Source organism: Glycine max, chromosome 14, assembly GCF_000004515.6.
Source record: "Glycine max cultivar Williams 82 chromosome 14, Glycine_max_v4.0, whole genome shotgun sequence".
Classification (NCBI taxonomy): domain Eukaryota; kingdom Viridiplantae; phylum Streptophyta; class Magnoliopsida; order Fabales; family Fabaceae; genus Glycine; species Glycine max.
In genome coordinates, this window is record NC_038250.2 from 9,664,512 (window position 1) to 9,687,577 (window position 23,066).

At 33.0% G+C, this 23,066-nt stretch overlaps 2 protein-coding genes across 2 annotated transcripts; one reads left to right on the top strand and one right to left on the bottom strand.

Annotated features, from left to right (window-relative positions):
• Window positions 1-13,043: 13,043 nt before the first annotated feature.
• LOC106795777 (uncharacterized mitochondrial protein AtMg00810-like) lies at window positions 13,044-14,117 on the bottom strand. The gene has a single exon (XM_014766685.1). It carries the CDS (start codon window positions 14,115-14,117, stop codon window positions 13,044-13,046), a length of 1,074 nt encoding a protein of 357 aa, XP_014622171.1.
• Window positions 14,118-20,314: 6,197 nt separating this feature from the next.
• On the top strand, window positions 20,315-21,065 carry LOC100305944 (uncharacterized). The gene has a single exon (NM_001248387.2). The coding sequence runs from the start codon at window positions 20,404-20,406 to the stop codon at window positions 20,809-20,811; it is 408 nt and encodes a 135-aa protein (NP_001235316.2). The 5' UTR covers window positions 20,315-20,403; the 3' UTR covers window positions 20,812-21,065.
• Window positions 21,066-23,066: the final 2,001 nt, after the last annotated feature.

Below are 23,066 nucleotides of genomic sequence, written 5' to 3' on the forward strand. Positions count from 1 at the left end.
AGAAATCTATACTGATATTTATAATATGTCTAATATACTTTTCATTCATCTTTTAAGAAAACAAATTAATAAAAAAAACTTATTTCTTTAAAATAAGTTAAACTAATAGTAACTAATTCATTCAAACACGAAAAGTTGTAGAGATTTAATTTTTTTTCTTATTAAACAATGTTTGGTAGGAAATTCTTTTAGAAAAATAATAACTGATTTCTTTAAAAAAATCTATAAAAGTGATAAAACGATAATTAATTTTCTAAAATAAATTCAATCAAATACACATACATACCTAAGATTCAAACCAAGAAAACAAGTTCATTTCGCACAAACAAACATGGGTGACGAGTACATGATGGAAGTATGAGGTGGGTATTTAAATATATCTAGTTCTGTATCAAAAAAAGAAGAAGAAGAAGATGAAGAAAAAGATTGCTTTATCTTTTGATAAACAAACCTATAAACATAATCTTCTAATTGTTTGGTGAATGTGGTTTGTAAAACGCAGGAACGTACGCATGTCTTCATTCCCGTAATAAACTTAAGAATGTCGATAACAAGTGATCTATAATTATTTTGATTAGTATTTTTTAAATATAAAATTGATTAATATTCTACTAAATTTTAACCAAAAGAAAGAAGAAAAACGCGTATACCAACATTTTAATGGAATCTGTTAAAGCTGTATGGAACAACTCGTAGTAAATATCATACAAATTCATAGTTTTTTTTCAGAGATAAATCTTAAGTGTGCTAACTTAAATCTCATCTTATTCCTATTAATTATTTGACTAGTATTAAACTCTCATTTTATCTTTGATTTTTATGAATAAAAAAATAAAATATATTTTTAATAAAATTTGATTTTAATTCCTATATTTTTATATCAGTCATTTTAATCCTTAAATTTGTAAATCGATCATTTAATTTCTAAAATTGACCATTTTTTGTATTAAAAAAAGAAGAGACTAAATTTATATGTTTTTCAAAGTTTGAGAATTAAAATGGCTGATTTGAAAGTACATGGACTAAAATTAAATTTTAGCGGAAGTACAGGACAAACACATTTTATATAAAAAAAATGTTATAAGAGCTGGGTTTTTTTTTTTTTTTGGATTGCTTGGAACTAAAAAAAAAGTGCATGGTGACATAGTTCAAATTAACGATTTATTTTATTATCGTATGTAGAAAATTTGAGGATCTAGATTCTATTTTTTTTTTGTGAGGAGATATTTATTTTTCAAATCATAGATAACTTTTTTTTTAAAAAAATAGATACTATATGGATACACTTTTTCCCCCTCACCTAAACAATTTTTTTTTGACAAAATGAAAAAGGAAATTATAGGACTGAGTGTGGCCCAACAATCACATGCAAAGCGTTTTGGCAGAAGGCCCTCTCAACAACAATTGTTCCCAGTCACGTGGCCATTAAATGTGAACATTTAAGGTGTTTTGGGTCCCATAATTCTCCCTCCCAGCTGCAAATGCATTTTTAATTTTAACTTATAATAATCGCTTTCCCTCTGTGTAAAGGGATCCAAAAATAATAATATACCACTTTGGAACATAACCAATTAACCATGTATAATAAAAGGGTGGTAGATGTTATAGTTGCATTCATTTTTCATATCATTATTTACATTTTGGCTTGACTGTGTATTTTTATTTAGTTTTATTTTTTGTTTAAACCAAACTTCATATTTCAGTTCTTGAATTCTTTAATACCAACAGTTATTCATCGAAAAGGAATGAGCTTATTCTTCTTCAATTGAGATTCTGGTTCAAGTCTCAGGAATAAAAATTACAAAACAATGAATGAGTTTTATCTTAAATAAATTTATCAAAGGCTACCAAAGGCTATACAAGAAAATAAAAAATTACTGTCGTATTTGATTACGCTTTTGTTTTGTTTAAAAAAAATTGTTTGATTAGCCTATTTTACAAAATAATAATAATAATTTTCTACAACTTCTATTATAAAAATTTTAAAACCAAAATAATTCTAGGATGTTTCATTGTCCTTCTTTCCCCCTTCTTTTTATTCTCATAACAAGTAACAACAAGGAGAAGGCGTTTTCTTATTGATGTTGTTGTTTTTTTTATCGGCAACTTATTGATGTTGTTGTTGTAAATATATGAGAACATAATATTAGGATTTGAAAAAAAAAGAAGGAAATATAGGAAATGGTCAGGAATCATCCAATGAATTTAACGCTACAGCAACTTTGAGAGAAAGCTCCATTGACACACTTGCTTTTTTGGGATAGAGCTTGTGTAACATGGAACACCAACAACTTAGGTTTCTTTCTTTTCCTTTACAATGAACCCTTCAATTCATTGCCTTTTTTTTCCTCACCATTTGCTTTCTTTGTTCCGGAAGAAAAAAGATGCCCAACGAGGAAAAAAAGAAAAAAGGAAAAGGAAAACCCTTCAATCCATTGCTATAACTTTTTGATATGTGAGTGTGGATGTGTATATTAATTTGATTCAAATTTCATCATTATTGTATTTCTTAATTCTTAAAATTAAGTGAATTAGATATTGAGCCATATCAGTAACACATCATTTAAAGGCGTCTAACTAAATTGATTAAATGTGATTGTACATTCTTTGATACTTTATGTTCAATATAAATAAATAAAAAAATCCAATTACACATTAACATAGTGTATTTTTCATTTTTTTATTGTCTATTTTGAAAGTGATACTTCTTTTTTTTAATCATACATATATGTATCTAGGGGTTAGTTATTTAATTAAATCATCGCTAAGAATGACAATGGGTACAATTATATATTCAGTAATATTATATGATAGTGAATGTTGGACTTTAAAGGTGCATGAGAAAAAAGTGTGAGTTATAAAATGAGGATGTTAAGATGGATGTGTGTGTGGTTATACAAGACAAGATAGAATACAAAATGAGATTATACAAAAGAAGATTGATGTAATACTCATTGAGGTAAAAGTGACAAAAAATTGATTAAGGTTGTTTGACCATGTACAAAGAAGGCTATAAGATGTGCCAATTAGAAGAGACGATGACATGATTTTTAGTCCGATAAAAAGAGGAAGAGAGAGATTGAAAAGGACATTCAAGGGACTCATTAAGGGAGGCTTGAGACTTAACAATATTTTTTAAATCCTGATTTTTCACTGTGTCAAACAATATTGTGTGATTCATATAACCAATCTTACATGATGGAATAAGACTTTGTTGTTATTATACGACTAAGAATGACAACTGAGCATTCCTTTAGAGTTTTGGAAAATATATTTTCTATCTTGAAGTTAATGTTTTTTTATATAAACCTTTTATGCTGTGACTTATATATATATATATATATATATATATATATATATATATATATATATATATATTAATGAGTGGAGTTTACGTGATGATTTATATAGTATAGAAGAAATTGATTGTTTAGACATCAATATTATGAACAAAAGTCTTGACATAAAAAGAATAAACTTAGATGGTGACAACTTATTAAGTTTTTTTTTATATTTTATTTTATCAAAGTGCAACAATGATAGTATATATGAATATTGCTAATTATATGTGGGAAAATGTAAAACTAGCTTAACTATATTCCCTAGGTTCATATAATAGGTGTCCTTCAACATAATTCAGATATTAATTTTATTTGTCATACGTAATTGTCAATGATCCAAGGAAATACACATTGTACATAAATTCTTCTGTTAAATAAATCATTTTTCCACATGAATACAACAAAGTCTTAAACTAATTTGATTATTATGATATAGACTCTCATTCAATTGCAAATCGTCCTCTATTGATTTTTCAAATAACTAATTTTCATCGAGAAATTTAATCGATCATTTTTAATGAAATCTCCTTTACAAATCAACTTTTTATTATAAAAAAACTTTGAATTCAAGAACTTGCTTAAACTAAGATGAGTGTAATTCCACTTGAACCAATGTTGGTGTCAAATTTGTTAATATAAATGAATAGAAATAGTATAATTTATTTTCAATTATTGTTTTTAAAATATATACTTTTTCCGTTCATACTTTTCTTTTCCCAAGAATGGTGTTCATATTTAATGGCAAACAAGAAAATGAAATAAAAAATAAAAAACTTGAGTTGTGATAATAATTTGATTGTACAACCTCTCTTGGTAGGTACTAGGTAAGGAAAATAGAACAGGCAGTTAGGTGTACTCATAGCTCAACATCACATTAGGCCCAATCTCATCAACCGGGCTCCCAAGGCCATACTCTTGCCAAAAGAAGTGTAGCAATTGGACATTGTCTATCACGTTAGTCACAATCCCAACCACATCAACCTTTTGGTATGGGTACGGACTCGGATTGAATCGTGAACCCGAAGTTCCTCAAAGAGCACGAGTTGAACTGTTGGAGGAAGAAAACAACTTTAAAAGTGAAGATTCAAATTGAATATACATGTCTTACATATTCATGATTAAACTATTTATTTGGGACCAATGGTTGTCCCTATTTCAAATTTTAGATTCTGTACAATAATAAGTTTTAGATCTTACACGTACATAAAAAAAATATGTTGTGGTCCATATTACTAAACACGATGCTAGTAACGTGACGCTGATGAATTGTTGTTAACACTGCTACAGAAACTTTCTATTGGTGTCAACTTGTTACAAAACTTTCTTGCCGTCAGAAAATGAGGACATGTAAATTTTTTGTTTTCACCACTAGAAAGCTTTTTGTAATGGTTTTACAACAATAACAACAAAATCTTATCAATTATTATACTAGATAAAGTCAATCATACGAATCACCTGATATGATTAAAAATCAAAGCTTCGTAAATTAATTCCTCTCTGCTTTTCTTATGACTAAAAACATGCAAGCGAATGGTTTTACATCACAATTTTTTATTTTATTTAGTTATTGGTAATAGATATATTGCACTTACAGTTTTCTCATGTGGGACTAAAACATAAAATGAAAATAACTAAAGACGCCAAGTGAATGCATCGTTTAACCTTTATTTATTTACGAGTTTATCAAATGAGGGAAAAAAAGATTAGGCTGATTTTTTTGTCTATTGTTGCAGCTTCAAACGATGTAGATTAATGGTAGTGCAATGTGCAGGTAGTTGAATGCTCTTGTAAACAAAAATGGTTGATAATAAATGGTTTTTTTAGTTTCAGACAGTTACAAATTTGATAATAAATGAGGCCACATGAACACATGCACCTGGAGCTAGCATACACAATGTAGTTAGTCCTAGTTACTGCAGCACTCCACGTGTAGAGTTTGACATTGTTTTAACTATTGAGTATCTTAATTTTAAAAATAAACCTCAATTTGATTCATGTAGGAGCAAAATACAGTGTCATCTCTCAGAAAAGATATGAAGGATGTTGCAATGGAGAAATGTGCTGTAGTTGTTGCACGAGTAATTATATTCAAACACATATTCTTGTATTGTATCCTTGTTTCACCTCGTTTTCTCTCTATTCTTCAATTTCCTTTTGTGTATTTTGTCTGATGGCGATTAAAACCTATAGTAAAGTCACTATTGAGGAACCAGTAGCAGGAAAAATTAACAAAAGGACAATGCTGCATTGCATCATTGATGTCTGAAAAGTAGGGGTGGGAAGAGAAACTTAACTCCATGTCTATAGAGGCTGCAGATTCTGCTCATGAAAACTTCTGTATGATCTAATATTAAATTTTGTAATGGCTTAAAGAAACAAAGCATGCTGCCAACCCACCATGTAAGCAGTTTCTCTTGCATGTTCTTGAATCTCAATGACGTGACATATCCATTAATTTAAGTTCTTCAAAGCCACAAAATACATTGGTGGAAGCATTCTGTTTTTCAACTATTAATTGATTCTGTAAGAGATACATTTAGTAGGAGTGGTCCCCTATAACTGTTTTCTGACTTCTTATGCATGGATTTTTGTGCCATGAGTTCCTCATTGTACTTATGAGTTTTTATATTCTAGCTAGGTTGTGTGTGAGCTCTATTTATTCCAATTCACGTGCATTTGACTTGATGTTTCTTCTTGTTGAATTGGTACACTGAAACATGGCTTTGACCCTGGTTTGTGCATAAAGCTCTTCACAAGGCATTTTCTTTGGTGAGAAAAAACTTCTTTAATATGGCTTATTCAGTTAATTTTCTGTTTAAGATATCTGTTAGCTAATCAATTATGGCAAGAAATTTAAGTTATTGTTTTTGGGTGAATCTGGGGTATCCATTGACGAAGAGTCAATAACTAATCTCTGGAATTATTGAGATACATTTAAGAGATTGATCTTTTTAATAAATTTTATTAATACACAAACTAAGATCGAATCCTTGATCACATGTTTAAGAGATAAAATTATTTGTCAATTATATCACATTATTGGTAGTTACTATTCCATTCAAACTATTGGTATGGTATTAGCAAATATACTATTATCTATGTTCCTTGTTGTCTAGCTTTAGGTTATGCATGTGTAAAGGATAGAGGAAAATAACCTCCTATAGTAGACTGTTGTAACAAATAACAAACTTCATCCTTATAATTAGAGTAGTTAGGTCTAGGTCTATATAAAGCAATCCTCTCTTCTCTGTAAAGTATATTCCTGTATATACAAGAATTCAAGATATATCAAAGCAAATGCATATTCAGAAATCTCCTTACATGGTATCAGATTAAGCCACTCGATCCACATCCATGGCTTCCGCCTCCATTGTTTTCGCTCCCCAAACCTTCTCTTCCGCTATCTCTTGCAAGCTCACCGACGACAAATTTCTCACCTGGATGCAGCTTGTCGAATCCACCATCAAAGGTCACCGCTTGAAACAACACATTGTTGGGGATTACGCGATTCCCTCGCGGTTTCTCACCAAAGAAGATGAAGCAACCAATTCCGTTAACCCTGCCTATGAAAACTTCGAGCAGCAGGATAATCTTCTCAAATCTTGGCTTCTTGAATCAATGGACAACCAATTTCGCGTTGGCGTCGTTGGTTGCGTATGGTCGCACGAAATCTGGGCCATCCTCAAAACCTATTTCTCTTCCCAAACGAAAGCGCAAATCAAACAGCTTCGCATTCAACTTCGCAACACTAAGAAGCAAGGGTCAATCAACGAGTGTTTGGTCCAGATCAAGTAGATCGTAGAAACCCTTGGCGCAATCGGCTCTCCCTTAACAGATGAAGAACACATCGATGCGATCTTTGATGGTCTCCCTGAAGAATATGATGGACTCATCACCTCGTGTCTCACGCGATCTGAAACCTTCACTGTTCCTCAAATCGAAGCCTCCCTCATGCATCAAGAAGAAAGATTGGAGTGTCATAAACAAAGGGACACAACCCCCATTCAAGCACACACTATGAATAGTTAGACCCAATCAAGAAGAGGGCTTTCCAACCCTTCTTGCGATCGTGGTCCAGGTAGATCAGGAACTCATGGCAGAGGGCGCGGTGGCAGGTCCACTTCCACCTTTTCCACTCAAGGTCGTGGTCCAAAGCTTCAATGCCAACTCTGTGGCCGTGTTGGTTACTATGCATTTCACTACTGGTACCGCTTTGATGAAAATCTTATCGAACCAACACCCTATGCGACCCACAACCCAAATGACAACTCCAACAACCACTCTGCTCAGGCTATGCTTGCCACTGCTTCCAATCAAGTTGATGATTCCCGGTATCCTGACACTGGTGCCACTCATTATCTAACACATGATCTTGGTAATCTCATGATAAAGAATGCATACAATGGAGGTGAGCATGTGCACGTGGGAGATGCTACTGCTCTAACTATTTCTCATACTAGACACTCATCTTTTTCTTCGAAAAATCTTCATATTCGTTTCACACTACAAAATCTCTTATATGTTCCTAATATAACCAAAAATCTTATTAGTGTTTCCCAATTTGCTAAGGATAATGGTGTTTTCTTTGAATTTCATTCTAATAAGTGTGTGGTTAAATGCCAGGAAACCCAGCAGGTTCTTCTTCAAGGTCATCTCAAGGATAAACTCTATGTCTTTGAAGACCTGCAGCTCACTCCACCAAGATTAAAATCTTTTGTGTTTGTCTAAAATTCTACTGTTCTTGCAAATGATTTTGATACCTGGCATAGAAGGCTAGGCCATTGTTCAAATAAAATTGTCAAGCATGTTATGAATCTTTATCGTATTCCTTGTTCTGGGAAAAATAAATCAGTATGTCAGGCATGTTGTCTTGGCAAGTTGCACAAATTGCCATTTTCAATTTCTGATATTGTTTATCATTATCCCTCCCCTACACCTTCAAAAGAAGGCTATAGATACTATATTTTGTTTATGGATGCTCACAATAAATTCACTTGGCTGTATTTTCTACATAACAGGTCCCAAGTTCCATCAATTTTCATCCAATTCAAAACAATGGTAGAGTTACAATTCAATAAAAAGATCAAAGCTCTACAAACTGATGGTGCCAAGGAGTACCTAGTGCTGACTAAGTACCTTGCAGATCATGGCATCAAACATCGCATATCTTGTCCTCATACACATGAGCAGAATGGTGCTCCTGAAAGAAAGCATCACCACTTGACTGAAACCGGCCTCACTTTGCTAGCAGCCTCTTGTCTTCCTTCCAAGTTCTGGGCAGAAGCATAAGCATTGACACTTTCATCATAAATCACATTCCCTCTTCAGTGATCCACTATAAGTCTCCCTTTGAGGTTCTTTTTCACAAAACACCTAACTACTCCATTTTTAAACCATTTGGGTGCCTTTGCTATCCTTATCTACGACCCTACACCAAAATCAAACTTGAGTTTCGATCCACCCCTTGCATATTCCTTGGCTACAACACCAAATACAAAGGCTACAAATGTATCACCAACTCTGGAAAGGAGTACACTGTTAGACACATTATATTTGATGAAACACAATACCCTATGATAGCAAATCCATCCTTCTTTGCTCCAAACACCATTGTTTCCCCCACCCAGCCTACTTTCCCTCCTTCTATAGCAACCATCAATCCTATCAATCCTCCTGCTTCAACACCAGCTGCACCCATCACTCCCATACCAGATCTCATTCCCCCCACATCCATCACACCTGTCACTAAGCACTCTACTCCTCTTAACCCTGCAGCCAATACCTATCCTATGACTACTAGAGCTAAATCTGGCATCTTCAAACCCAAAGCCTTACTGACAGAGATGACTCCAAGGTGTACCAAGGATGCACTGCAAAATCCTTAATGGTTAGCTACAATGAAGGCAGAATATATGGCACTTATGCAGAATAACACATGGGATTTAGTCCCTTTGCCCCCTCATAGGAAGACTATTGGCTCCAAATGGATCTATCGCTTGAAATACAATGCTGATGGCTCTGTAGCCAAACACAAAGCTTGAATGGTGGCTCAAGGGTTCTCTCAAAGACCAGGCCTTGATTACAATGAGACATTCAGTCTTGTTATTAAACCAGCCACTATTCGCATAGTCTTGAGCATTGCAGTCACCAAAAAATGGGATATCCGACAAGTGGATATCAACAATGCTTTTCTAAATGGAACCATTCAAGAGGAAGTCTACATGCAGCAACCAGAAGGTTTCACTTCTGCCAATTCTCATCTTGTTTGTAAACTGAAGAAGTCTATCTATGGGCTCAAGCAGGCACCAAGAGCCTGGTTTTCCAAGTTTGCATCTAGTCTAATTTCTTTTGGGTTTAAGCCAACTAGGTGTGATACATCTCTGTTTGTGCATGCTACACCAAAATTTATCACCTACATTCTGGTTTATGTTGATGATATCATTATAACAAGCAGCTTCACCTTTGCAGTCCAATCTGTGATTTCTAAACTTCACTCTCTGTATCCTCTCAAAGACCTAGGCACCTTACATTTCTTTCTAGGCATCGAAGCCAAATACACCACTACTGGGGCTCTTCTCCTATCTCAATCCAAATATATCACTGATCTTTTAGCCAAAGTCAATATGCATAATGCCAAACCCATAAAGACTCCTCTGGCCCCTGGTTCAAAACTGCATATGGATGGTACAAATGCCTTTTCTGACCCAACTCTCTACAGATTTGTAGTTGGAGCCCTACAATATGCCACCATCACTCGTCCAGATATAGCTTATGCAGTAAATAAGCTTTGTCAGTTTATGCACAACCCTCTTGAAAGTCATTGGAAAGCCACAAAACGTGTACTTAGATATCTCAATGGCACAGTTGATCATGGTTTAGCTTTTTATCCTTCCCAGTATCTCTTCATCACTGGCTATAGTGATTCAGATTGGGCTTGTGACTCACTGGCTTTTGTGTTTATTTAGGAAACAATCTTGTGTCATGGCTTGCAAAGAAGCAACAGTCAGTCTCTAGGTCCAGCACTGAGGCAGAATTCAAAAGTTTAGCAACTCTAGTTGCTGAAATTAAATGGCTCCAGTCTCTCCTTACAGAATTACATATTGTTCAAGCAAAGCCTCCTTTGCTATGGTGTGATAATCAAGGTGCAGTGATGATAACAGTTAATCCAGTTCTGCACTCCAAATCCAAACACTTTGAATTAGATCTTTGGTTTGTTCGTGAAAAGGCTGCCAATGGTGAAATAATTGTCAAGCACATCCCCTCCCAGTTTCAAGTAGTTGATCTGCTCACCAAGGCTCCTTCAAGCAATACCTTTTTAAGCCTTCGACTCAAACTAAATGTTCATCAACTACCCACACTCAGTTTGCAGGGGGTGTAAAGGATAGAGAAAAATAACCTCCTATAGACTGTTGTAACAAATAACAAACTTCATCCTTATAGTTAGAGTAGTTAGGTCTAGGTCTATATAAAACAATCATCTCTTCTTTGTAAAGTGTATTCCTGTATATACAAAAATTCAAGATATATCAAAATAAATGCATATTCAGAAATCTCCTTACAACATACATGCTTAAGAAGGTGAAAAAATAAAGAGAATTAGGGGAGTGAAAAAATTAGTGCAAAGGCTCTCCCCAATGCATCCACATCGTATTAGAAAAAAAATAGTCCAAAGGCTCTTAAACAGATGAAATCTAGCTTCACTGTGTGCTAATGATTCCGTGTGCCAGGGCTGGATATTCTCACGTGCTGTGCAAAATCTAGGTTCACTTGGCTATTTATATGAGATCCTCTTTCTGCTTTTACTATCAGTCATATACTATACCATTAGAGGAGTATAAGCAATAAATTTTCTGACAAATACTTTATTCTGTTAGTTTAAATTTATTAAAAATTATAAAATTAGAAAAAAAGATTAATAAAATAATAATAATGGAATTTATTAATATTTGTGATTTTTAATAAATTTCAGTGAATAATAATGTGTGCTTAAAAAAATGTTACTAGCATTTATCTGATAGCGGGCAAAAAAGTTTTCTCTCGCATTGATTTTTTCTTTTTTCCTGCGCGTTCGATCCTAGCCAAGACTGGTGGTTACTGGTTAGATAAATTTTAGTTCTAGATTTGTGCTGTCAGTTTCTTTTATTTTAACATATTTGCTATGTTGAGTTCTTTCTTTAGGGTGTGTACATTACGAACATACATGATAGTTCCAGACGGTAAAATCAAAGCATGTTGTGTTCTATTTTCCATGAGTTGTCTAAAACGCTTTGTACTCATAATTAAGCAACTTCAATTTGTTTGTCATCTATGTGAATTGTTCACTTTTTTTTTGGTAATGGATAGTAATTTGTGAAACTGAAATGATATGTATATTTACGACGGTTTTGGATTATAATATGTGAAACACGCTGTCTATGTAACTGGAAATGCATAATAACATGCGAAACACCCCACCTTGTCTATGACTTGAATATGCATGCTATCAATGAAAAAGTGGGGAATCCATCTGTATAATAGAGGTATGATAATTAACGTTGTTTATATATTAAGTCAAAGGGTAATAACACAATCTTCTTTAGTATTAAGTAAAATTCAAGAAGGATAGTCATCTAGTGGGTTTCATATAATATTGTAATAGTGAAAAGTAAGATTTTTTTTAACTCTTCAATTTATTAGTAGAATTTTTTTAATTAATTCAAAATTTAACTATAAAATAAATAAAATCTCATTAATAATTATTTTTAAAAAAATTGAATTCACACGTACTATCCAAACGATTTAAAATAACATTTGGATTCAAAGAATGCGACCAGCATTTTTTCTATACCTAATCAGTCAATGCCAGATAGTCTGGTGACTTTTTCGATCATGAAAAGCAAAACCAAGCCATTAAAGCATTATCATAATACTAAAGAAGAGTGTGTTTAATTACCAACACACTATTAAGTAAAATTATCGAAACCAATTTATACTTTTGAGTTCAAATCTTAAGTGGTTTCATATCAATTTGTAATAGTAAAAAGTAAGACTTGGATTCAAAAGTATGTCAATGGCATTTTTTTTTTCATATTATCTATGGACCTCTTCTAGTAGAGAACCAACTGTCACCACTCACCAATGCCATCAGGAATTAATTTTTTTTACCCAAAATATAATGTCTGATTTTCCATCTTCAGTGCCATCGGTGATTATCGTTCGGGTTCACAGGTATTAAAATATAAAACAAACCATTTTTTACCTACCTCGCGTTAAACATGTGTCAAATCTACGGGGGAAAAAAAATTTGACAGAAAGAAGAACCTTGAAAGCAATAGTTAGGCAGAACATTTCATGGAAAACATAATTATAAAGGGCACAAGTTTGTGTCAGTATGCATATATAATATTTAATTTAATTTTACACCATTTTAACTTAATAAAAAAATTATTGATACTGCTGGAACAAAGAAGCTTTTCACACACACTCACATTATACACTCACTCACTCAATGTTAGAGAATAAGAGAAGATGAAGGAATTGATTGAGAAAAAATAGAGGGAACTTAGAATTCTAAATTAAAACTTTTGCACTCTCATATATCTCATTCATGATCACTATTATTTTTATACACACTGCACATGTAGCTATAACAACCTTCATAGCTGTCAAACTAACTAACTCCTAACTAACGAACTGAATTACAACATACATCAACATTCCTCCTTAATTCAGATTTGTCAAGGATGTCACTCCTAACTTGTCTCTCAATTCCTTGAACTTGATAGACTTCAATGGCTTAGTTAGTATGTTTGCAACTTGATCTTCAGACCTGCAAAACTCCAATTCAAGCTTCTCCTTACTCACTTGATCACGCAGGAAATGAAACTTGGTTTCAATATGTTTACTCCTGCCATGTGCCACATGATGCTTAGCTAAATCAATTGCTGATTTGTTATCCATCAACAACCTTATAGGACTGCAATTTCTCAAGTTTAGTTCTTCCATTAAAGCTTCCAGCCATAGAGCTTGACAGGCTGCCATAGCAGCAACAATATATTCTGCTTCACATGTTGACAAAACCACTACACCCTGCTTCTTTGAGCACCAAGAGATTGGTGATGTTCCAAATTTGAAAACATAACCAGTAGTGCTTTTCCTAGCATCCTTATCACCACACCAATCTGAATCACTATAACCAAACACTTCTCTTTCTATATTCTTCTGACTGTAAGGATATAAAATGCCAAGATCCAATGTTCCTTTCACATACCTCAGAATCCTCTTTGCTGCCAAGAAGTGAGGTGTCTTTGGTTTCTCCATAAACCTGCTTATCAACCCAACACAATAGGCAATATCAGGTCTGGTGTTACATAGGTACCTCAATGAGCCTACAATTTGCTTGTACAAGGTAGGATCAACTTTTTTCTCATCCCCATCTATTTGCAGCTTAATTCCAGTTTCTGTTGGTGTGATAACAGAATTACACTCCATCATATTGAACCTTTTCAGAATGTCTTCTGCATACTTCTTTTGATGCATGAAAATCCCTTTACTGGTAGAAACAAATTCAATACCCAGGAAGTATGATAGTTCACCAAGATCAGACATCTCAAATTCATCCATTATTCTTCCTTTGAACACTTTTATATCTTCTTTACTACTGTCAGTCACTAGCAAATCATCTACATAGAGACATATTATCAAAAACTCACCAGAATCTGTGTTTCTGACATAAACTCCATGCTCAGTAGGGCACTTGGTGAAATTCTGCTGGACTAGGAAACTATCAATTTTCATATTTTAGGCTCTAGGAGCCTGCTTGAGGCCATATAGTGTCTTATTCAACTTGTAGACTTTATCCTCTTGTCCTGCAACTACATAACTAGGTGGTTGAGTTATGTAGACTTCTTCTTCAAGTGGCCCATTAAAAAATGCTGACTTCACATCCAGTTGATATAGAGACCAATTTATGTTGCAAGCAGCTGCCACAATGAGCCTAACAGTTTCAAGTCTTGCAACTGGAGCGAAAACCTCATTGTAATCCAAGCCATGTTTTTGCAGAAATCCCCTTGCTACTAATCTTGCCTTATACTTGGACACATCTCCATTAGGCTTTACTTTAGTCTTATAGACCCACTTCACATCAATTGGTCTTTTTCCTTGAGGCAAATGGACTAACTCCCAAGTCTGATTCTTCTCAATTGATCTCAATTCTTCTTCCATAGCTGCTCTCCAATGTGAACTTTGTGAGGCTTCATCATGACTCATTGGTTCTGATTCAGCAAGTAGAGCAAAGTGCACAAAATCCCCTTCTGCAGTGATTGTTGTATCAGGATACAATTCATAATCTCTAAGTGTTTGTGGTGCTTGTCTCTCTCTTTGTGACCTTCTGAGTTGCTCTCCACATTATGGTACATCCTCTTCACTTTGTTTGTCTTCAAGGTTCACAATCACCTTTCTTTCACCATTGTCAACAACATTTATTTTCCAATTCCAGCCCTTTGTTTCATCTATCAAGACATCTCTGCTAATCACAACCTTCCTCATTCTAGGATCATACAGCTTGTAGGCACCAGTTGGATGATATCCAATAAGTATCATTGGTTCAGCCTTGTCATCAAGTTTCTTTCTGTTCTGCTCAGGCACATGCCTAAAACACAGTGAACCAAATATTTTGAAATGACTCACATTAGGCTTCTTTTCTGACCATACTTCTTCAGGTGTGTATCCCTGCAATCTCTTAGTGGGACACCTGTTCAGAATATACACAGCAGTAGAAGTTGTCTCTCCCCAGAAATAATGAGGCATTCCCTTCCCTTTCATCATGCTCCTGGCCATGTTCAAAATGGTTCTGTTTCTTTTCTCAGCAACACCATTATGCTGAGGTGTATAGGGAGATGATGTCACTTCATGAATTATCCCCTCTTCATCACAAAATACTTGAAATTCATGTGAGTTATACTCACCACCTTCATCTGTTCTAAGCACTTTGATCACCTCATCACTTTGCTTTTCACTCAACAACTTAAACTTCTTAAAAATGTTAAACACTTCACTTTTCTGCTTAATGAAATAGATCCACATTTTTCTAGTAAATTCATCAATGAATGACACAAAGTAATTGTTACCTCCTAGGGATTTCACTTCAAAAGGACCACACACATCAGAATAGATCACTTCAAGCTTTCTTTTGGATCTGATTGGAATTTCTGACTTGAAAGAATTCCTTGGTTGCTTTGACACACAACACTCAACACATAATTGTTTTGGTATCTCAATTTGGGGAAGACCATGAACCATTTTCTTACTTTTCAATTCACTTAAACTCCTGAAATTTAGATGACCAAACCTGTGATGCCACATCCAGCTTTCATCACTTATGGAAGCAGCCAAGCATTGAAATTCTGCAATCTGAATTCCAATCTTTAATGTTCTGTTTCTTGACAAAGAGGCCTTTAGGATTAGCCTCTTCTTGCTGTCAAATATCTTCATTTGACTGTCCTCCATCTGCATTGAGTAGCCCTTTTCTAGCAACTATCCCAAGCTCAGCAAATTATTCTTCATATTGGGAACATATAGCACATCATTGATAAATGAGTGTTGTTCATCCTTCCTCTGAATCATCACCTTTCTAATGCCTTCTGCAGTTACAGAGCTGTTATTTGTAAACTTGATCTTGCTCTTCACCTTATCATCAATGTTTACAAACCACTCTCTATGTCCAGTCATCTGATTGGAACATCCTGTGTCAAGATACCACAGATTAACATTGTCTTCTTTTGAGTTTGTTGTTGTCATTAGTAACACTTTATCAGAATCAGAATCCTCATCTTGTGCCAATTGAGCCTCATCTGCATTTCTTGGAACCCTTTTATTTCTGCATTCATCTGAAAAATGTCCCCATATCTGACAGTTATAACACTGAATCCCTTTCTTGTTGACTTTCTTCTTACCCACTTTGTGATTCCCTCCACCTTTCTTGTCTGTTTCTTCATTCTGGTTATGATTACCAGAACTGCTGGAGCCCTCACTTGACCCCTTCCACTTATTGTTTTTCCACTTTCCCTTTCCCTTCTTATTCTTGCCACCATCATAGTTGTTCCCTTTGGTTGTTTGGGCTTGCATAGCTTGCTCAGCTGATCTTTGTGAATTTCTTTCATTGAGCCTCATCTCTTGAGCTTCAAGAATTCCTTGCAGTTCTTCAATCTTCATTTCTTCAAGATTCTGGTCTTGTTCAATTGCCACCACTATATGATCAAATCTTGGTGTCAAGGTTCTCAATACCTTGTCAATGATCCCCAAGTCTAATTGCTTGTCACCATAAGCATTCATTTGATTTGTAATTGCCAAGACTCGAGAAAAGAACTCACCAATGCTTTCTTGATCACTCATTTGTAGAAGTTCATAATACCTTCTCAAGGTCTGCAACTTCACCTTCTTGAGTTTGCTATCCCCTGCATAGGATTTCTCTAGAATATCCTATGCCTTCTTTGCAATATCAGTAGATCTAATTTTCTGAAAATTATTTGTATCTACACACTGATGAATAATGAACAACGCCTTTGCATCTCTTTTCATCAAATCACGGTGAGCCACCTTCTGTGCATCAGTTGGGTTCCTGTCAAGTTCTTGAACCCCTTCTTGCACCACTTTAGTCACATCTTGAAATCGAAAGATTACCTTCATCTGAGCACACCAATCATCATAGTTCTTGCCTTTGAGAACGGGCATAGATGCTGGAAAATTTCCATTCAAGGAAGCCATCTCAATTTCAATATCCAAGGATCTTGAACCTCTGCTCTGGATACCAGTTGTTGGAACAAAGAAGCTCTTCACACACACTCACACTATGCACTCACTCACTCTAAGTTAGAGAATAAGAGAAGATGAATGAATTGATTGAGAAAAAATAGAGGGAACTTAGAATTCTGAATTAAAAATTATGCACTCTCATACATCTCATTCATGATCACTATTATTTTTATACACACTGCACATGTAGCTATAACAACCTTCATAGTTGTCAAACTAACTAACTCCTAACTCCTAACTAACTAATTGAATTACAACATACATCAACAGATACAACCTTATTGTATAATTTATAGGAAGTTCACTTTAAAAAAGTTATCCAAATAGTTGTATGCCATTTTTAAGAGGGAGAAATTAGTATGTAGTTGACGGTTAACATATAACTGAGACTTATTATCTTTTTCTTTTTCTTTTTGTAAACCATATATCTTAATTATATGTCGGATCAAAATTAGCCAGAACCATAACCATAGACGAGCAATAGTTTCAAATTATGTAATAATTTCTCAGGGGTTAAAATTCACTAGACAAATACTAGCAGGCGTGGCGTGAGTTTATAAATAATTAAAGTAATATTTAAATAAATTATTTATTTGATAAATCAAATTTAAAAATATAATTGTTAATAATATTTTATATCATTTTTTATTAAAAGAGATAAAAAAAATTACATATAAATTAAGATATTTTTTATATATCAATATATTTATAAGAGAATATTTTAAAATTAGAGATTAACCATTCAACTAAAATTGATTAACGTGAAGATAAAAGTAAGTGTTGTGTATAAATTTTAAAAGAACAATATAAGAATAAAGTGAAATTGACATAATAAAACAACAAAAAAAAAATATATTTAATCAAAGAAAAATAGTCAATCATAATGGCAAAACACATAAAAATTATATGAATAAAATACCAAAAATTGTTCATTTAAATAGACTTTTTGTATTTTTTCCTTTTGTTGGTGATCTGTTATTGAATTTTATTTTCTTTTATATGCTCCTTTTTAAACTTTTTTTGAAATTGAATAAACTTCATTTGATGATGAAGATGCATCTTTTGACTTTTTGGATGCTTGTAGCTTTAAGCTTTACTTATGACATATTGTTTTTTTTACATTTTTCTTTAATGGACTTTCTTCTTCTTTTGATGATAAAGATGCATCTATTGAATTCTTAGATAATTGTAATTTTGAACTTGGACTTGTGACAGTTTGTTTATTCACCTTTTTTTTCTTAATGGACTTGTTAGATGCTTGTAGCTTTAGGCTTTGACTTATAATTATTTTTTCATCTCACTCATTTGATGATATTTGTTGTGGTGAAGTGGACTCCTTTTTTAATAAAAATATTAATTAGTGGACAAAACTATTAATATTTTGTACAAGAAGTAAAAATGTAAATAAATTATAAATATGGTTACCTATTTAATTTCTTTGAGGAGAGGATCATGCTAAATGATATTTTTTGGGATAAAAGTCTTTGTGATGGTATAGGTTTGAAATCCTTCCTTCAAGTTGTGAGCTTGATTTCAAAATTAAAAGTGTGTTTGCAAAGGGTATACAATGTTGAGGATATGTTAGCCTTATCTGCATGTTGGGTGTGAAGGAGTTCAGATGCTGTTGTGTTTAGAATTTGTTGTGCATCTCAATCGAATATTGTGAATGTTGCTACACCGGTATCACTAGAGACTTTCAATTCTATCTTGAACCTAAAAAAGATTTTAAAAATTGTAATATTTATTTAATTATGTTATAAAAAATAATTCATTATATGCAAATATTAAACCTTGTTGTTGGGTACTTGGATGGTTGTTTGCATTCTCCACAAGTGTATGGATTTCCCTTTTTGTAACTTTCTTTTGACATCTCTCACATGCAACATGATTTCAACCAAACATATCGTCGATCTCATTGACTGTTGCATGAATTGTGAACACAATATCCTATTATTTTATATATGTTAAAACTAAGAAAAAAATCAAGTATTATTGAATTTATGAATATGAAAGTCATGGTAGGTTAGCATACTTGTGATTCTGATACTCATTTCATGGACATTATATATTGCAAAGATCTTCTATTTTTTTTACATTCTCTTGTTACTATCAATGTTGGCAGAACTTGAAGAAAATAGTTCTTTTATTTTATGTTGCTTCATTTTTTAACTACATCAATCAAAGAATTAGAAAAAAACTAACGATTTTGTTTGTTGAATGTTACAAAATGTATAATAAAATAAAATAAAAGAAGGAAGTTCATTTTACCCTATTTTGAACTTTGCACAATCAAGATTGTCTAGGTTGATATAGATCTTTGTACTTGAAGTTGAGTTGATTGAATTACTCATCTGAAAACAATTATTAAAATATAATTGGTAGTAAATTAAAATTATAATAGTAAATAAAATATAAACAAATATTGTAAGTAAATAGTATGATATAGACTTAATTAAATTAAAACTATTTATTTATTAAATAAGTTGAACTAAAAATAATACTTAAGATAATAAAGAAACATCTCAAATAAATAAATAAATATCAAATTAAATAAACATGCTAGTATAAAAATAAAGAGATAGGAAATTATAGATCAATTTTTATTTTAATGTTATTTAAAGATTATATATATATATATATATATATATATATATATATATATATATATATATATATATAAAACTTAATATAAAAATTAAATTTAGAAAAATAATTTCAATTTCCATAATGAAATGACATATGATAATCATTTAATGTAAACATTAAGTACAATTTAACCATCCATTTATCTAGTTATCCATATTTTTTTGCTGAATTATCTATATATATAAAGAATAGTAAGAAAAGAAAAGATATATTTTTTGAGGCTATGTTTGTCCACAAAATAACTTTATTTCTGAAAATAACCGATTAAAAAGGGAGATGTGAAAATATAATATTTTATATTACATTCTATCGTGTAAAAAATATATATATTGATGAATTATACAAAATTATTATTAACAAAATTTATAATTAATGACAAAGTGAGGATAATATATTTACTTTTTTTGTACAAGGTTTTTTTATATTGTGAATAACATTGAAGAAGGGAGAAGGAAAAAAGAAGTGAAATAAATTGATAGGTTAATTAAGATAGATTATACCTGCTTAATAACAAAGCAACCGTGTGTGGACAAGACATAATCAATCAATGCCAGTTAGTCTGGTGACTTTGTCGATCGTGTAAAAGCAAAACCATTAAAACATTTTTTTAAGACCTTAATCAATCATGGAAAGCAAGCCATGGTTTTGTTATAAAAGAAAGAAAGGAGGTAGGTTAACAACATGGTGTATTTTCATTTCTCTTTTTCCAAACATGGAAAGCAAAGCCATCTGTTTCTGCATCAGAGTGCGCAAAAGCAAGAGCAAGGAAAGCAAAGTGAAAGATTTAGAGAAACTCTCCCATGTCAAGCCTAATCACAAGGGAAAAACCAAAGGGTGTACTTCAACAACTCCTGTTGGTGATGGTGGTGGCATCAATGTTCATGGAGCCAACACAGTTGCTAACAATGATGTAGGAGTAGCTGCTGCTGAGATGACTGCAGCTCATACCTCTTTGATGAGTGCCAATGGAGTTCAAGATGGAAGTGGTCATGGTCATGGGGGTGAATCTGGGGCAGATGGTGATGTTGGCTGAAATTTCATACTAAAATATTTTTGTGAAGCAGAAAACTTAGATGCAGTTCTTTAAATGTTTTTGGATGTTTTTGGTATTGTTATTGAATTATAATTGTTGATCTTTAATGCAAACATTTGTCGCACATGTTATTGAAGTGAAACTCCAATTCTGATAAGAAAGTAAGACAAAAATGCCTTAGGAACTACTTCTAAGCTTTATCATTCTTTTAATGCTTGATTGCTTCCTATGGATTGGTTTTACATGTTTGGAGTAAGACTACGAATCAGGAACAACATGGTTCTGCATTGCAATTGCTTGCCTATTTCTCTTTTATTAGTTTTCTACAGTTGCATATGAGATCTCAATTAGGTGGAGACATAAATTCCCTCCTTTATCAGTAGTATATGGTTGATGGTTCTGCTTTTCACATCAACACTGGCAAGAATAAGCTGCTGCTTTCTGAATGGACTTTAAGAATTGGACCCAATTACTACAAAATTGATGGCTGACATTGTGCTAGAGACCATACCATCATTTCGAGATGATTTCAATTGACGTAAAAGTAAGTATAAAATTATATGTGATACATTAAGAAAAGGATTACTTATCTTTTAATTTTAATCTTTTAGACCTTAATTTTTATATTTAAACTTTTTCATGTAATTTGTCTTGTAAACAATTTATGTTGTACAACAAGTAAAAGCCATTTTAATTAAATCCATGAGCCCACGGGACTCACTGCTACCTGACTCCATGCATAGATGTGACATAAGTGAGTAATCACATTAGTGAGTTTGACGTCAAACTTTAATCCAAAATCTTAAAACTCAAGTTTTAGAGTCTTCTTTTCACTATTCAACTTTCTCATTCCTACTTAATGTGAGATTTCACCTCACTTAAACAATTTGAATAACAATTCCTTGTATAATTTTATGACGTAAATACCTAACATTATGGAGAGAGATCATAGCAGAAGCAACAGCATCAGATTCCAAATAAAAATTCAACAATGGAGAATCTTGTTCACATCCATACACTATAACTCCCTGCCCAATTCCTGTTTGTGTCTTGCGTATAACATGTACTCTTTTCTAAAGTTCAGAGATTCCTACCTTTGGGTAAAGGGTACCCCACTTTCCACTAAAATCTATCTCTTATTCTTATACATGCATTTTATCCTCATCAACATTTTATACATAAAATGTTCCCTAACAATCTCAACAGTGCCAAATGCAATGATACATCAAATAGGTTAGCTTATGAGTTATGACATATACTCATGCCAGACCGCATATAAATAAATGAAGAGTCTACACATTATAATGTTTCTTTCTGAAATAGCATTATACATGTAAGATTTGGTTGACCTGCTAAGTAGTTACAGAACATGACAAATGGTCTGCGTGTGTGTGTGGTACATTTAAAAAGTAGACAAAGAAAAGGATATTGGGATAAAAACTGATATATTTTGGTTCCAGTGAAATGGATAGGAACTGAAAAAAATAATTCTATCTAATTCTGTCAACAAACCAAAAGCAACCATAGTCTTATTTCCAATCCCAAGTAGTATTAGATTATGGACAAAACTTAGATATAGGTTTTGAGGATCTTTTATTATTATTTTCCAATCAGAAATAGAATTTTCCTTCCCTATCCTATGCTGATCTTTAATGCAAACTTCTATTATCTGAATTACTAAAGTGAAACTCTAATTCTGATTAGAGAGCAGCATAAAAGTACCTAAAAAAACCGCATCTAAGTTTTGTCTTCAGACTACTATTATACATGAGTAATGAAAAAAGAAAAGTTGGGTGTATCCGATTCTTGTTAATCGTTGCTTTTGAAAAGCAAGATTCCCTTCACCACATTAACATTTTGGGTGGTAGTTCCACCATACACACATTTTAGCATAACAAAAGCAAGCCCTAAGAGAACCAAGGTAATTCAGTCACCATCTACCTTCTAAATGGAGCATGGAGATATCAGCAGGAGGAGCAGATTTTCCTCTTATGAGAGAGAGTGGCAGCCATAAGCTTGGTGGTTCTAGCTGTGGCGTCTCCTCTCTATATAGACCATAGACCAGAGAGTGAGTTGGAAGATGATGAGCAATCCCTAAGTTTTGCTTTTTGGTTGGCCCTGTTGCTCTTTGTATTGATAATTGCCATAGCTTTATCAGCTTTTCTCAACCGGAACTTCACCAGGTTCCATCGTAACTGGATTCAGAGTTGGTGGTTCTTTTGGTGGATTATTTTGATTCTTATTGTTCTCTTACT